General features: G+C 45.5%; 1 protein-coding gene across 6 annotated transcripts in view; it reads right to left on the bottom strand.

The window, feature by feature from the left end:
* CHL1 (cell adhesion molecule L1 like) overlaps positions 1 to 14,427 on the bottom strand; it is a 133,263-nt gene that overhangs the window by 53,444 nt on the left and 65,392 nt on the right. For all 6 annotated transcript variants that reach the window (XM_077278069.1, XM_077278075.1, XM_077278070.1 and 3 more), the window contains 5 exons: positions 11,449 to 11,557; positions 10,266 to 10,456; positions 8,809 to 8,931; positions 7,670 to 7,840; positions 5,332 to 5,446 (listed from right to left, as the gene is read on the bottom strand). In XM_077278069.1, the coding sequence (XP_077134184.1) occupies positions 5,332 to 5,446; positions 7,670 to 7,840; positions 8,809 to 8,931; positions 10,266 to 10,456; positions 11,449 to 11,557 (709 nt within the window). The remainder of the gene's footprint in view (positions 1 to 5,331; positions 5,447 to 7,669; positions 7,841 to 8,808; positions 8,932 to 10,265; positions 10,457 to 11,448; positions 11,558 to 14,427) is intronic.

Below are 14,427 nucleotides of genomic sequence, written 5' to 3'. Positions count from 1 at the left end.
AATGTGTATCTCTAGTGAAAAAAAATAAATAAATATGCTGTTAGATTCTCATATACAAAATGTTTTTTTTTTCCGTTATATCTCAGCTATTTCTACTGCATACCTCCCCAATCTTGAGGCTTCTGTAATAGCATCTATCTGCTCCTCCAGCAGGGAGCAAGTAAAGTGCTACTGTAATAAAAGTCTCTACCTACTCAGCCGAATACTTAAATAGAGGGAGCTTACAATTAAACAAGGCTACAAAACAGCATGGCCGACACAAATTTTAATTCTAGTTTATTAGCTTGCATTTACACATTAGGTGCATATCCTTAGAGGATGTTAAATGGATCACTGGAGGTGCTGGCTGCTCTTGGCATCAGTCTATTTCTTTTGGTCTCCAGGTATGAGCCTCTTTTACAAAGGGAGGCTGTTGATTAATTATTAACAGGTAGATACTAATAGTATTTTACTACTGCCGTAATATTGATATTGCAATTGTGCAATATATGATAATATTAATATACTGCACATGGCACTGTGTTAGTTTGATTTAGGAAATCAATAGGATTTAATTGATGGTGCTTCTTATATGTAACAAGAGAGCCTTTAGAATGTGTAACAATTGTGGCTCCAGTTGTCAGTGTTGTCAAGTCTTAAGCTACAAGTCTGCAGTCACTCTGTATGACTGCAGACTTGTGAATCCTCACATCACGTGCACTGTGTGCTGTGAGGATTCTTTGGTCCCGGCACCAGGAGCTGCAGTCACGTGACCGAAAGTATGTGATTTGCATATTCCTGGCCGCATTCTGACTAGTTATTCTTGGTCTCGCTCAGTGCAAGTGTATTGAGTGAGGCCGGAAACAGTCTAGTCGGAATGTGGTCGGGAGAATGCATATTGGTGCCGGTATCGGAGAATCCTCGCAGAGCATGCAATTTGAGGAATCACAAGTCACATAGAGTGGCTGTGCAGCGCCCCAGAGTCCTGGTCGTTGCAGTACTGATGCTCCGCCGCTAAGGGGGGCTATGGTACATCTGATGGCACTGAAGGAGTTCACCTGACCAGGTATCACAGACACCAATACACTTCACAGTCTGGCCTCCAGGGGGAGCTAAGGGTGCTATGTATTAGGCCACTCCTCACAATCTGGTAAAACTGGGGGTTAGATAGGAAGTTAGAGAGAAGCTGACTGGGTTGGAACCAGGCAACATCCTGTGGCAGAGGGTGTTGCAGGGGAAAATTCAGGAGGGTCCCTGTCAGGGGTGGGATCCTGACAGAGGCCTAGCGAACCGAAAGAACGTTACGGGACCGCGCCTGCACTTCATTGCGGCGGTACCCCAAGAAAGGACAAGAAGCGAGGTTTATTGTGCTGAGTGAGAAACAAGATCAACGCAACAAGGAGAATCACCAGTAGGAGTCGTGCTGTAAGACGAGGCAACATCCTACTGAGGCACGTAGCCGGTGGCCGGAACACCGAGGAAGTATTGAGCTCCAGGCCTTACTTCAAACCTACGGCAGGACAGTCAGTTCTAGGCGGGCTGTCTCACCCAAAATCACCTAAGCAGACACAGGGGGCAACATCTGGAGAGGGGCGACTCTAGGGTCCCGGAAGACCTCCGAGCCTACCCGTCATACGGGTGCGTCCTAGCCATATCACCTGGGGGACGAAACAGAACATCATAATCGAGTTGTGAGGGAACTTCAGAAACAGACACAACAGTTGTGAGGACTATCCCGTAAGCACAGCAGGGAAGGACTTCAACACACAAGCGCTAGAAGGTAGGCACAGATTTCCACCTGCAAAGGGAACTCTGGAGGTGCCATCGGACCGGCCGGACTCACGCAGCCCGGTTAACCGTATTTCGGACTGAGGATCCGGAAGCCTTCAGTAAAGAGGTAAAGATACTGCAACCTGGTGTCCTTGTTATTTACTGCGACCGGCACCACACCACAACAGCATCACTCTCCACCTTCATTGGACGCCCCTCAGCAGGGTCACGGGCCGGGTCTAGCCACCGTGACAACCCCAGAACTGAGACAGAGAGGCCCGGTACCGGGTACTATTCGGCCCTGCGGCAGTGGGGGCGCTCCAACCTGGCGTCACGAACAGGATCTACTTAAGCCTGAAGAATCAGGTCATGTGTGCCGTGGAACTGTGATTTATTATACTTGGACTGTGACTTATTGCAAAGACTGTGCATTGCCACTTGCCACCAAAAGTTCCTACCAAAACCGCCGCCATTGCGGCACCATGTGGCGTGCCGGAAGAACGGGGCGTGTCGTCGTGGGAGTAGCTTGGAAGAATGGCGCGAAAGTTGAGCCAGCCCCCCACAAGTACTACTATGTTCGGGAGATATGCCCTTCAACGAGGGAGGTCCACCTCCTAGTCTGGGACGGCGGCGGGAAGAGGAACCACCCTCCGGATGGGGGAGACCGGAAGCCCTGGACAACGCGGGGCAGAGCCAGAATGGCAAGATGACAAGCGAAGGTCGCCCAGAAGGGGGGGAGAAGGCCCGCACCAGCCCCAGCCAATGGGAGCTGAGCAAACTTTCACCAGGCTGCGAGGACCGGGAAATTCTCAGGGCGGAAGTGGAGGAGCTCTGCCGTCAGCTTCGGAGCCTGTGTCGGTGAAAAGCCGCTACCAGTGAGGAGCCGCGCCACCTCCAAGCGCTGGCACCGCAAGCTGAGGAGAAGAGGGCTGACGCCGGGGATATCGCGGAGGCGGATGGCGCCATTAACCCGGCCCGGGCGGCCGAAGAGCCCCTGCTTGTGGACATAGACTCCCCTCCACCCAGACCACCCGGACGGGTGTGTAGCCGCCTTGAATGCGAGCGGCCGTGGGAGACACTAAAGACCGCCGATGTCCCCTTACGGCCCACCGCACGGCCCGTGAACCTCCAGGGTGAGTGGATGACCTTCAAGTGGGCCCGCGCTACCACCAACTTGATCGGGTTCCCTGGAGAGGCTCAGCCCGAGGGGGAGAGCATCGAGGTTATCCACCAACGGGAATATCGCCAGCAGCTACGCCAACAGGAGGAAGAGTGGGCCCGTAAGAAGGAACTCCGCCGACGGGCCGAGCGGGAAAAGGACCTCCAGGCCAAAATCCAGGTTAGGCAGGCGGCTGAGGAGGACTGGGGCCCACAGCGCTATGGAGTCATCAGCACTTTCCGGATGCAGGGAGGTTGGGGCTTCATCAAAGAGCCCGGTCTCGCCTTGGAGGTATTCGTGAACCGGCGGGATGTGGAGGCGCACCTCATCGAGGGACACCCAGGCCGGGATCTTTACCCGGGGGACTGCGTTCGGTACACCCGCCACTGGGGAGACAAAGGGTGGTATGCTTTGCACGTGCGCAAGTACAAGCCAGAAGAGACTGTGCTACCTTCCTGCGATTCCCAGGGACCGGCGGTCATGGCTCCAATCTCCTTGTGTGCCAAATGCCTGTGGACCATCACCCCGAGGAGAACCGTGAGTACACAGTCCCCCATTAAGGGTGCGGATGCACTCTATGTGGTAGCCGGTGGTGGGCAGTACTCACGGAAGCCACCCCCAGACTTAGAGGGATAAACCTCGATACCCCGGTGATGTATATAGTTAACTGCTTATCTCTTGCGTTCCTCTGCTGTTACAACCCGATTAGGGGTTAGTCGGTGAGTCCTCCTAGGAGCCATACAGAGATGGCTCAGCAATCTTGAACTGAGAGAAGGATGATAAGTTCTATACTGTGTATAGTAGCAGAAAGGCAGTAGGCCCGGATGAGAGATGGGGCGGTCCTGCAACAGAGCGAGAGGCAGTAGGCCTGGGGCAGATAGACAGGCGGTCCTGCAGATGTAAAGGTGGAAAATGAAGAAAAGTTGATTAGCCTTATAGTGTTTTATAAGAAGGTCTTTAGTGGATTCAGTGTGTACGTCCTTAAAGGCAACGTTAAATTATTGTTCAGAAATTGCACTAAGTAGAATACCCGGTTGGGTAAGAGAAGTTGTTTATAGTATGTTATTTAAAATATTTAACCATGTTTGTAACGTTCAAGTGTCCTCACCTCCCATAAAGGGAAGCCTTGTTAAAGTTTACTTGTTATTGCATTTCAAAATTGTATGTCTTTTTGCTGACATGTATTGTTGTTTTCTTCCCAGTCCAGGAGTACTGGATTTAACCGGGGGGGAGTGCAGTGCCCCAGAGTCCTGGTCATTGCAGTACTGATGCTCCGCCGCTAAGGGGGGCTATGGTACGTCTGATGGCACTGAAGGGGTTCACCTGACCAGGTATCACAGACACCAATACACTTCACAATCTGGCCTCCAGGGGGAGCTAAGGGTGCTATGTATTAGGCCACTCCTCACAATCTGGTAAAACTGGGGGTTAGATAGGAAGTTAGAGAGAAGCTGACTGGGTTGGAACCAGGCAACATCCTGTGGCAGAGGGTGTTGCAGGGGAGGATTCAGGGGGGTCCCTGTCAGGGGTGGGATCCTGACAGAGGCCTAGCGAACTGAAAGAATGTTACGGGACCGCGCCTGCACTTCATTGCGGCGGTACCCCAAGAAAGGACAAGAAGCGAGGTTTATTGTGCTGAGTGAGAAACGAGATCAACGCAACAAGGAGAATCACCAGTAGGAGTCGTGCTGTAAGACGAGGCAACATCCTACTGAGGCGCGTAGCCGGTGGCCGGAACGCCGAGGAAGTATTGAGCTCCAGGCCTTACTTCAAACCTACGGCAGGACAGTCAGTTCTAGGCAGGCTGTCTCACCCAAAATCACCTAAGCAGACACAGGGGGCAACATCTGGAGAGGGGCGACTCTAGGGTCCCGGAAGACCTCCGAGCCTACCCCCCATACGGGTGCGTCTTAGCCATATCATCTGGGGGACGAAACAGAACATCATAATCGAGTTGTGAGGGAACTTCAGAAACAGACACAACAGTTGTGAGGACTATCCCGAAAGCACAGCAGGGAAGGACTACAACACACAAGTGCTAGAAGGAAGGCACAGATTTCCACCTGCAAAGGGAACTCTGGAGGTGCCATCAGACCGGCCGGACTCACGCAGCCCGGTTAACCGTATTTCGGACTGAGGATCCGGAAGCCTTCAGTAAAGAGGTAAAGAGACTGCAACCTGGTGTCCTTGTTATTTACTGCGACCGGCACCACACCACAACAGCATCACTCTCCACCTTCATTGGACGCCCCTCAGCAGGGTCACGGGCCGGGTCTAGCCACCGTGACAACCCCAGAACTGAGACAGAGAGGCCCGGTACCGGGTACTCCTCGGCCCTGCAGCAGTGGGGGCGCTCCAGCTGCAGACTTGTATCTTTAGACCAGACAACCCCTTTAAGTCTGTGATACAAATATTTTACTTACAATCCTTCAGCGATGCATTCCAGCTGTAGTACTTCACCTTTCAGCACAATAATAGGCTTATCCACTCCTCCTTGGATTGTTAATATGTTTGGTTTTCGGTTTTTTATTATATTGCCTGAAAATATTACACATTGTTAAATAAAATACTTAAAATTTACTAAGGTATTTCCTGGGGTGCTGAACAATTGCTAAGTGTAGCCTGTGGTCTACATCCTGCCCTTTAACTGTCCTTGTCCGGGCCACTGATTGAGACATCCAAAGTGCTGGGAACAAAGCACCCTCTGCCCGGAGTCTGAATTTCAACTATATCTGCATGGACGGGATGTAGATACTTTTGAATACAATGGTGGAAAAGGGAGCTGTTGGCTCTCTCCTCCACCATTCAGCCTGCGCGTCTGAGTCTCAAAACAGTAGGCGTGACGATGTTACTAGATCGTGCCTGCTGCGTGCAGCCTCAGTGTACCCAATGAATAGACCAGAGCAGTGCATTGGAGAAATGGGGCTAAGCAAGTAGATTTTATTTTTAAATTGTCAGTCAGTACTTGGAGGAAATTGTGGGGGCCATCATATTGTGTGGGGACATCCCACTGTATGGAGCCATCAAACTGTCAGTCAGTACTTGTAGGGATGAAACTGGGCCATTATACTGCGTGTGGGGGCATATAGGGGCCCTCATAGTGTGTGTGGGGGCATATAGGGGCCCTCATACTATGTGTGGGGGCATATAGGGGCCCTCATACTGTGTGTGGGGGCATATAGGGGCCCTCATACTGTGTGTGGGGGCATATAGGGGCCCTCATACTGTGTGTGGGGGCATATAGGGGCCCTCATACTGTGTGCGGGGGCATATAGGGGCCCTCATACTGTGTGCGGGGGCATATAGGGGCCCTCATACTGTGTGTGGGGGCATATAGGGGCCCTCATACTGTGTGTGGGGGCATATAGGGGCCCTCATACTGTGTGTGGGGGGGCTGTGGAGACTATCATACTGTGTGGGGGGCTCTGAATGACATCCTACTGTGTAGGGGGCTGTGGGTAAGGTTGGGTTGTGAGGATCATCATACTGTGCTAGGGGAACTGTGTGGGGCCTCATAGTGTGTATGTCAGGGAAAAATTGTGGCCATCATATTTTGTGAAGGGATGTTGGACTTATCATACTGTGTTTGGGGCTATCATAATATTTGTGGAGAATCTGTAGGGGCCATCATACATTATTTGATGAAGTTGTGGGGGCCATCATATTGTATGTTGGGAACACCATACTGTTGGGGAAGCTGTAGGGCAGGTGTGGGAGCATCAGACTGTGTGGGTGTTAGGAGGGGCTTCATATTGTGTGTGATGGGTGACTGCGGGGGCATAATACTGTGTGGTAACTGTGGGGTCATCAAAATTTGTGGCAGGAGCTCTTGGCCAAGGTAAATATGTCCTTAGTATAAATAATTAAGGCTGAATAACAGGTGCAGTATGATTTATAAACGTTATTAAAAGCAATAAATTATATGATTTTGATTAGCTGCTACAGGTACGAAAATATGGTACAATAAGCCCCATTGTAACATATAGTCGCAGTAGCTGATGATGAACATACATAAGTCTGGTCAATGTTAAGTAATAATAATAATAAGAAGAAGAATAACAATATTGAGCAGAATTAAGTTCACCGTAATAGTTCAGCCCACCACAACAGTCTCTCATGTGGCTCCTTGGGAAAATTAAATACCCACCTCTCCTATATTGTAAAAACATGATACTTGGGTGTCAGTGTGTTTACCTTTTCACACATGTTTAATTTGATGAATGCTCTAGTAGATCAAGTTTTATTTACAGTTATTTTTTATGGTCTTCAGCAAGGCGTGGGCGTGGATCACGGGATCCTCTGGGGCGTGTAGGAGTCAGTTTCTTATTTTTCAGTACACTGATGGGACAAGCTTTGTTGGTGCTAAGGGTTTTAAGAATGTGCGTAAATACTTTCAGTCTGTGAAGTTCAGCATGAAAGCTGTGGGATGTAAAAATAATAATTTGTTTTTCTTTTCCTTTTGCCATACAACAAAGACTGCTTGAATCAGTACTGAGGCTGCTGTAATCACATCCATCTCCGCCTGCAACAGGGTGGAAGTAAAGGGCTACAGTAATTATAGTCTTCTACTGTGTTAGTTTTTTTAACACTAAAGGGCAGTGTTAATCACACCTAGCATCCGGCACATAAATCACTATCAGGAGCTGACATAATAAAATCCATACCACCGTAACACTCCCCATCATCCCACACCCCTTCAAATCACCACCCTAAGTAACCAACCAATGTCCCGACTGTGATAGATAAGAAAGAATATCTTACTCTGATTTACGCTGAGCTTTACAGGTATTCTCTGTGACATATGTCTGATCCTGGAATATACAGCAACACAGAAATAATCTATCTTGCTGTCCGTCTGAACAACATGTGAAAAATATAACTTTCCGTCAAGGCCCACAGACACGCGCTTGCTCAGAGGGATTTGCCGTAAATCTAGAACAAAAGTAAATTGAATAGAAACACCTGTAATACAATATTAGGATTGAAAAGCTTATATGTCTATCTTGTTTTTTTTAAAGGTTTTTTTTTAAAGGGAATCTGTCACCAGCTTTTTGCTACCTCATCTGAGAGCATCATGATGTAGGCAAAGAGACCCTGATTTCAGTGATGTATCACTTAGTTTACTGGGTGCAGCAGTTCTGACAGAATCAAGAGTTTTGAGATGTAGCATGTAGCAAAGCTCACACCAGGCTCTCTATTGTGTATTGACAGTCAGCTGCTTATCAGCGCTGGAGGTGTGGTTGGACCAGGTCTCACAGAGGTACCAATCCAGGCAGTGATAATCTCCTGCTGATAAAACATCATTTGTATTAAGCAAACAGCACATAGCCTAATAACACATCACTGAAATCAGTGTCTCAGCCCCTATCTCATGCTGCCATCAGATTACATAGCAAAAACCTGCTGACAGGTTCCTCTATGGCTACTTTCACATTTCCATCAGTAGTCGCCCTTCACAAAGCGTTGGCGCAACATACCGACGGAAGTGTGTCCTTTCACATTTCCATCTGCAGTCCCGGCCAGGAAAGAGACAGAGAGAGACATTTCCTGCCGGGCATGCGCAGACTGAAAAACTGGATACAACGCACAGAAAAACGTTCCCTTGACCGTTTTTCCCAGACGACGGGACGTCAAAACCCGACGCAACCACTGCACGACGGACGCAGCGTGTGGCCATACGTCGCAATCCGTCTGCAATACAAGTCTATGGGAAAAAAACGCATCCTGTGGGCAAATTTGCAGGATGCGTTTTATTTACCAAAACTACGCATTGTGACGGGGAGTGCCCGATGGAAATGTGAAAGTAGCCTAAGCCATATGAAACAAGAAACAGGAAGAAATACAATACAAGCGCAGACTAGTCTTATTGTGAAGGTTTTACATTGGCTGTATACACGTACCTTGTGTCATCCAAACGACACTGACTGGAGAGATACCAGGAGGAGGGTCACAATTTAAAACTAACGAATCCCCCTCTTCTAGTTCTACAGGTGGGAGATCTTCTTTGGGAAATCTGGGGACTCCTAAAAATTAAGCAAAATATATCACAGCTCCTGTTTATTATTTAACAGTCAACTGATGGAACTTCTGACATTATTAAAATGTAGCTGTCGCTTCAGGAGAACTTGTAACAGAATGTATCTGTGTCTCTAGCTCCTCCCTTCTCCATAGATTCTCACGAGCAGCAACTGTCATCTCCAATCCTAGTAATGCTAAAGTCTGTCTTGACTGAATACAGATTTTACTGGTAAATTGAATTTGAAACATCAGTCCAGGAGGAGAAAGAAGCAAAATTCTCTGATAAGATGTATTACAAAGTTGCTGATTTTCCTATGCACTATTGATTTCTGAAATATAAATTAAAATGATAGCTACTCTTTAGGAAATCACAAAATGTATAATCTTTGAATTTAGGCAAGGACCTGTAACTTCTATGCCGGTTTTTGCTTCAGTCACTAGGTGGAGCTGCGCCTTTCTTGCAGGTGATGCTTGACAGCATCAATCCTATTTTATTCCTGAGACTTGTGGCTCTTCTAGCCCAGAAGCTATGGGGATATTCCTGTTTCAGTTTCTTCCTGTTGTTAGCACTGGGTGGGGTTGTTCACTATGTAACCCCATGAGAGCAAATTCCCACTGCCAGTCAATTTTTGGGCTACCTGGATTTACTTGTGTTCTGTGCATCTGGTGTTGCATCCTGATTTATTCTGTTCCCTAACCTCGGCTAGTTTATTGACGTTTCTCCTGCTTGACGATTTTGTATCTCCCATACCTCCTGGATCTGAATCGGTTACTTGACTATCCTTTTTGCTAGTTTGCACCACTGATTAGCATTTGACTCCGTGGCCCTAGCCCAGGGATCCCTGTTTAATTCAGATCCTTGTACAGTGGTTAAAAGGTGAAGGCCAGGACAACCCCTGGGTTCTGGGAAAAGGAGTAGCTTGCGCTAAGCTTATTTGTGGTAGCCATATTGAAGCTGCCAGGTGGCCACGTACAGTGCCTGCGTGACAGGACCGTTTTGAATAAGAATATTATAGACACCCATTTTTGTGGCTAGATCAATAAGCCCTATTAGGGTCCATTACTTTGGGAGCCCCTCTACAAGCTGGAGTACAGAGAAACAGTTGAGGTTGTAGTTTCAACATAACCAACTCCTTTTGTACTTATTTCAATCTTCTAAAGGGTTTTAGAGATACATTTTAATATAAAGGTCATTTTTAAAACTTTTGGCATGGACAAATGACAAATGGTGAGAGGCAGGCACAACCATGTTCTGGCCTTTGAGTCACCAGTAGAAATACATTGAGAAGGTTGATTTTAGGCCTTAGTAAATACAAAGAGCCGCTGTCCTGTAACGTACCGGGAACGAGAAAAATGGTCTCTTCCGATATGGCGGCTCCTAAGTTATTTTTGGCATAGCATCGGTATGTTCCATTGTAGGATAAAATGTTACCATCATTATAGATAGTAAATGAGCCGGAGTCCTTCACAGTCCTGACATTTTGGTCTGTAAAGGGATTATATGGATGCCCATTCTTCGTCCAGTGATATCTAATATAAAGAAAAATCAAAGAAATGTTATATTTTACATACAAAATTATAACAAGACAATAAGATCAGTTCTGATACTGAACAAAAGATTACTGACACTGACCACAGCACTGGACTTGCCACCTTCTATCGTAAATTACTAACAACCAGCCAAGTGGGAGGCAAAAGCCCCCGAAACATTCAAGCTTGAGTGTCTGTAATCACTGCCCCCAAGGTTTGATTGATGGGGTGAACACCGTCCAACTTCACGTGCATCCGATTTGCAATTTCCCATCAATCCAACCCAGGTGGACATGATCCCAGGTGCTCAAACTTGACTGTTCTGAGATCCATTTGCTTCTACCTGTCTGCAATCTGGTAGTTTACATAGCAGGTCCCAACAGTCTTAAAGCATTTTTCTGTGATGTGCTGAGATACATAGTGCTACATACCATGCTTCAAATATCCTCTTCGGGACGGAAGAGGTCTTCGACTCAGCACCACCAATTGGAGTAGCAAACGTGAAAGACAATATCAACCCTCTAATCAGCTTTGTCACATGACATATGAGAAAAAGCCAAACCAGGCACTCCATTTGAAGACACATATTTCGTGGTGTTTGCTTCTCATCAGCGCAAAAGTCTGATTTAACAAAGTGAGAGGCCACTGACAGGAGTTCTAAAGGGGAATGTTTCTTCTTGTTGAGAGTGTCAAGCTTGAGAGGAGACTGGAAAGGAGACTTATAAGCCATGAATAAGAGCATTGTAAGCCTATAAGTCTCCTTACGTCAACTTGGCAGTCTCCACTTTAGAAACATCCTCCCTTAGAGGAGGGGATTATGTTGGGCATGCAAGTATTATGACTTACATGGTGCTGAGAGGCATTTAGAACATGAAAGGTTCCTTTTAAGGTTTGATAAACTTTGTCTATTTCTTTTTTTTCCATTGTGTACATGGTTGGGCTTTCTTTCTCAGTCAGCAAAATTTGTGAAAAACGGTAAAAACAGAACTTACTCTGGGGCTGGGTTTCCTTTAGCTTTACATTTGATGGTAAACTCTTCTCCTACAGGAAAAGCAACTTGGATACCTTGGGTGACTTCAACAATTGTTGGCAATTGCTCCACTGTAAGGGACAGGGTTTAGGAAAGTTAAAGCCATATCCAACAATAGGCATCCACCTGTCTGTCTATCTATCTATCTACTGTATCTATCTATCTATCTATCTATCTATCTATCTATCTATCTATCTATCTATCTATCTATTACAAATAAAATTAAAAATCGGATGCTAACTTGAATGGGTTAGTCTCATCCAAAATAAGGAGAAGACTACTATCTGAATAGCCCAACTAAATAACATTGGTCTGTCAGACCGAAAAGTAAGTATCGATAGGAGAATAGCAGTGTAATGGGAGATGTATATTTCTAGGATTAATCACTTTTATCATTGACGAATATTCTTCCACAGTATTCTGCGTAGAATGGGACCATCTCGTCTACTGATCTCTGGAGCTTTGCATTTAGGAGAGTTTGGTTTAGACTTATTAAATACAATGTTACCCTGGAAATAGTTAAGACAAAATATGCCTCATTTATGAGTATGTCTAATAAACTCTTTTTTTTATGGAGGGTGATACATTTGCATACTTTTGTTCTTTTGTGCCATGTTTCCACACGTCAAATTCATTCATATTTCTCTAACTACTAAAGGTGCCGATCCTCAGATCAGTACATGTCTACGTCTCGGATCTAGGACAGGTCTCTACATATTTATGAATAACAGTAGGAAACTTAAATGGACTCCACATCACTTTTCATAATGAACAATTAAATTTAAAATATGATTTCCAAACGATGATGGAAAACTGTAAATCAGGGGTGTGAAACTTTTTTCGTCCAAGGGCCACATTGTTATACTGAACCAACCGGTGGACCACACTGACAATTAAAGGAGTATTACTTTCTGTGACATGTGTGGCATATGAAAAGTAGATACCATAAATGTCTGATAGGTACAAATTCTACTTACAGTACTCTTACCTCCAAAAAACAGCACCCTAACGGTACGCTGAGATTTTTTGATGAGGATTTAAAAATAGATTCTGCTCCTAAATGCACATCAATAACTGAGTCAAATACTGAATAATTTTCAGATTGATTTTAAGGGGAAAAATTCTGTTACTTACTTTACTCCCATTTTGTAGTCAAACTAATAGGAAGATTATTCAAAGAGTATTTAAAGGATTTTTTAATGTATTTTTGCAATAAAATCAGCTTCTAAATCCTCGTAAAAAGCTGTGTGGACAGGCCCTAAAGAGGAAGATGTCAGGTATACACACAGCTCTCTACAGTAGTTATACCGGAGAAACAAGAGTCAAAACTGGCCAAATAGTAGCAAAAAATTATTAAACATTTATTGCAAAAATTCATGTCATCAATTTTCACCTAAAAACATACATGTCATATATAGTGAATAACAATTTGTAAGAAATACATTGTGACTATGTCCATGGATACAACCAATGATCCAGGTTCACAGGGCGGGACAATAGTAAATCTAGTATCATAACAAGGTACTTGTTACCTACACATAAATGCTAGTGAGTCCGATGTATAGCAATTGAAACAAATAGTACAGTTGCGTAATTTGCACAAACTATGCAGGTAAAATCGCCATACATCATAAATATACAGACCGCAACATGTGAGATTAAGTAAAGAGGTAAGGAGGCTAATTACCCATATATCTCAAAATGTCCCGTCTGGATCCTGGTCACGTACCCCAACGCGCGTTTCGCGTTCGTGTGTTACCGCTTCCTCAGGGGACGTTAATTTCTATAGCTCTCTACACACAGTAGATTTTTTTTTTACTTACTGCCTAATGTTCTCATAAACTAGTGGAGCAATCTTAGACATGGAAGCCACCTGTCTAAGTCACATACTCCTTTCTAGAGTGCCAAACGGGTGATGAGATCCCATTCTCCTGATGTATGAGACCTTCAGAGATGTCTACACCGTGCACCATTTTTTCTGTCCATATGGTTGGGGGCCACACAGAATGGCATCGTGGGCTGCATTTGGCCCCCGGGCTGCAGGTTGCGCACCCCTGCCGTAAATGTGAGCTCAGAGATGTGAATTGTTGAGAATTATACCCAAGTGATTGGTGATTGTTCATTCTATTTAGTCATTTATGGGGATCTATCATCTAAGTGGGCACAGATTTTGTAAATTGTGAATAGAAAACCCTTTCAATTGGGTGTTTCTGATAATCATAAAAGAGTAAAATCACAAACTACTTGTAAAAACAATCAACTTTGCATTTTACCATTTATTGAAAATACTCAAGAATGGAGAGATTTTTAATTCTATTGTGTACTGCTCCTAGCCTAGGATGCTGGCCACCACTATGATCAGAGGAGGCTAGTTTCCTTGATAATGAGCATACACTTGCAAGCTCTTTGCTTTAGTTTGGAACCTGTAGATACTGCTCTGCTCCAGTGTCCCTGTGCTCCTCTGATGTTACAAAGGCAAAGCTATCTCTGCTTTTCCTTTGCAACATCAGTTAGGGCACTGCTCAGCCATGCTGTTGGCCCAATGTCAATTTTCAAGAGTGCACTGCCCCTTTGCAAGCATGGAACCAGGAGGTAAGGGAGTGGTGTGCTCCTGAAGACAGGATCATGAGAACAACACTTTCAGTGACATTTCCTACACATTCAGAGCAATGTAAATATATTATGCTTTCTTATCACACCAGCCTCTACTACCCATGAGTAGAAATCTATTTTCTATCGGGTCTGTTCTCAGCTGTGCTTTGTGGAATTATACACCATATTGCTATGGCACATCCCTTGTTAAAAACCTGAGCGGTGGAGGCGTTGAGAGTAGGGTTTCCAGTGCTCTATTGATGATAAATCCTAAAGATTCTCATACACCTTAAATAACTTTCAACCAAGCACTAGTTTGGGCTACAGACATCATACTGTGTGAGGGTAA

The sequence above is a fragment of the Ranitomeya variabilis genome, chromosome 8 (assembly GCF_051348905.1).
Source record: "Ranitomeya variabilis isolate aRanVar5 chromosome 8, aRanVar5.hap1, whole genome shotgun sequence".
NCBI lineage: Eukaryota > Metazoa > Chordata > Amphibia > Anura > Dendrobatidae > Ranitomeya > Ranitomeya variabilis.
This window is presented reverse-complemented; position numbering and strand designations above follow the sequence as displayed.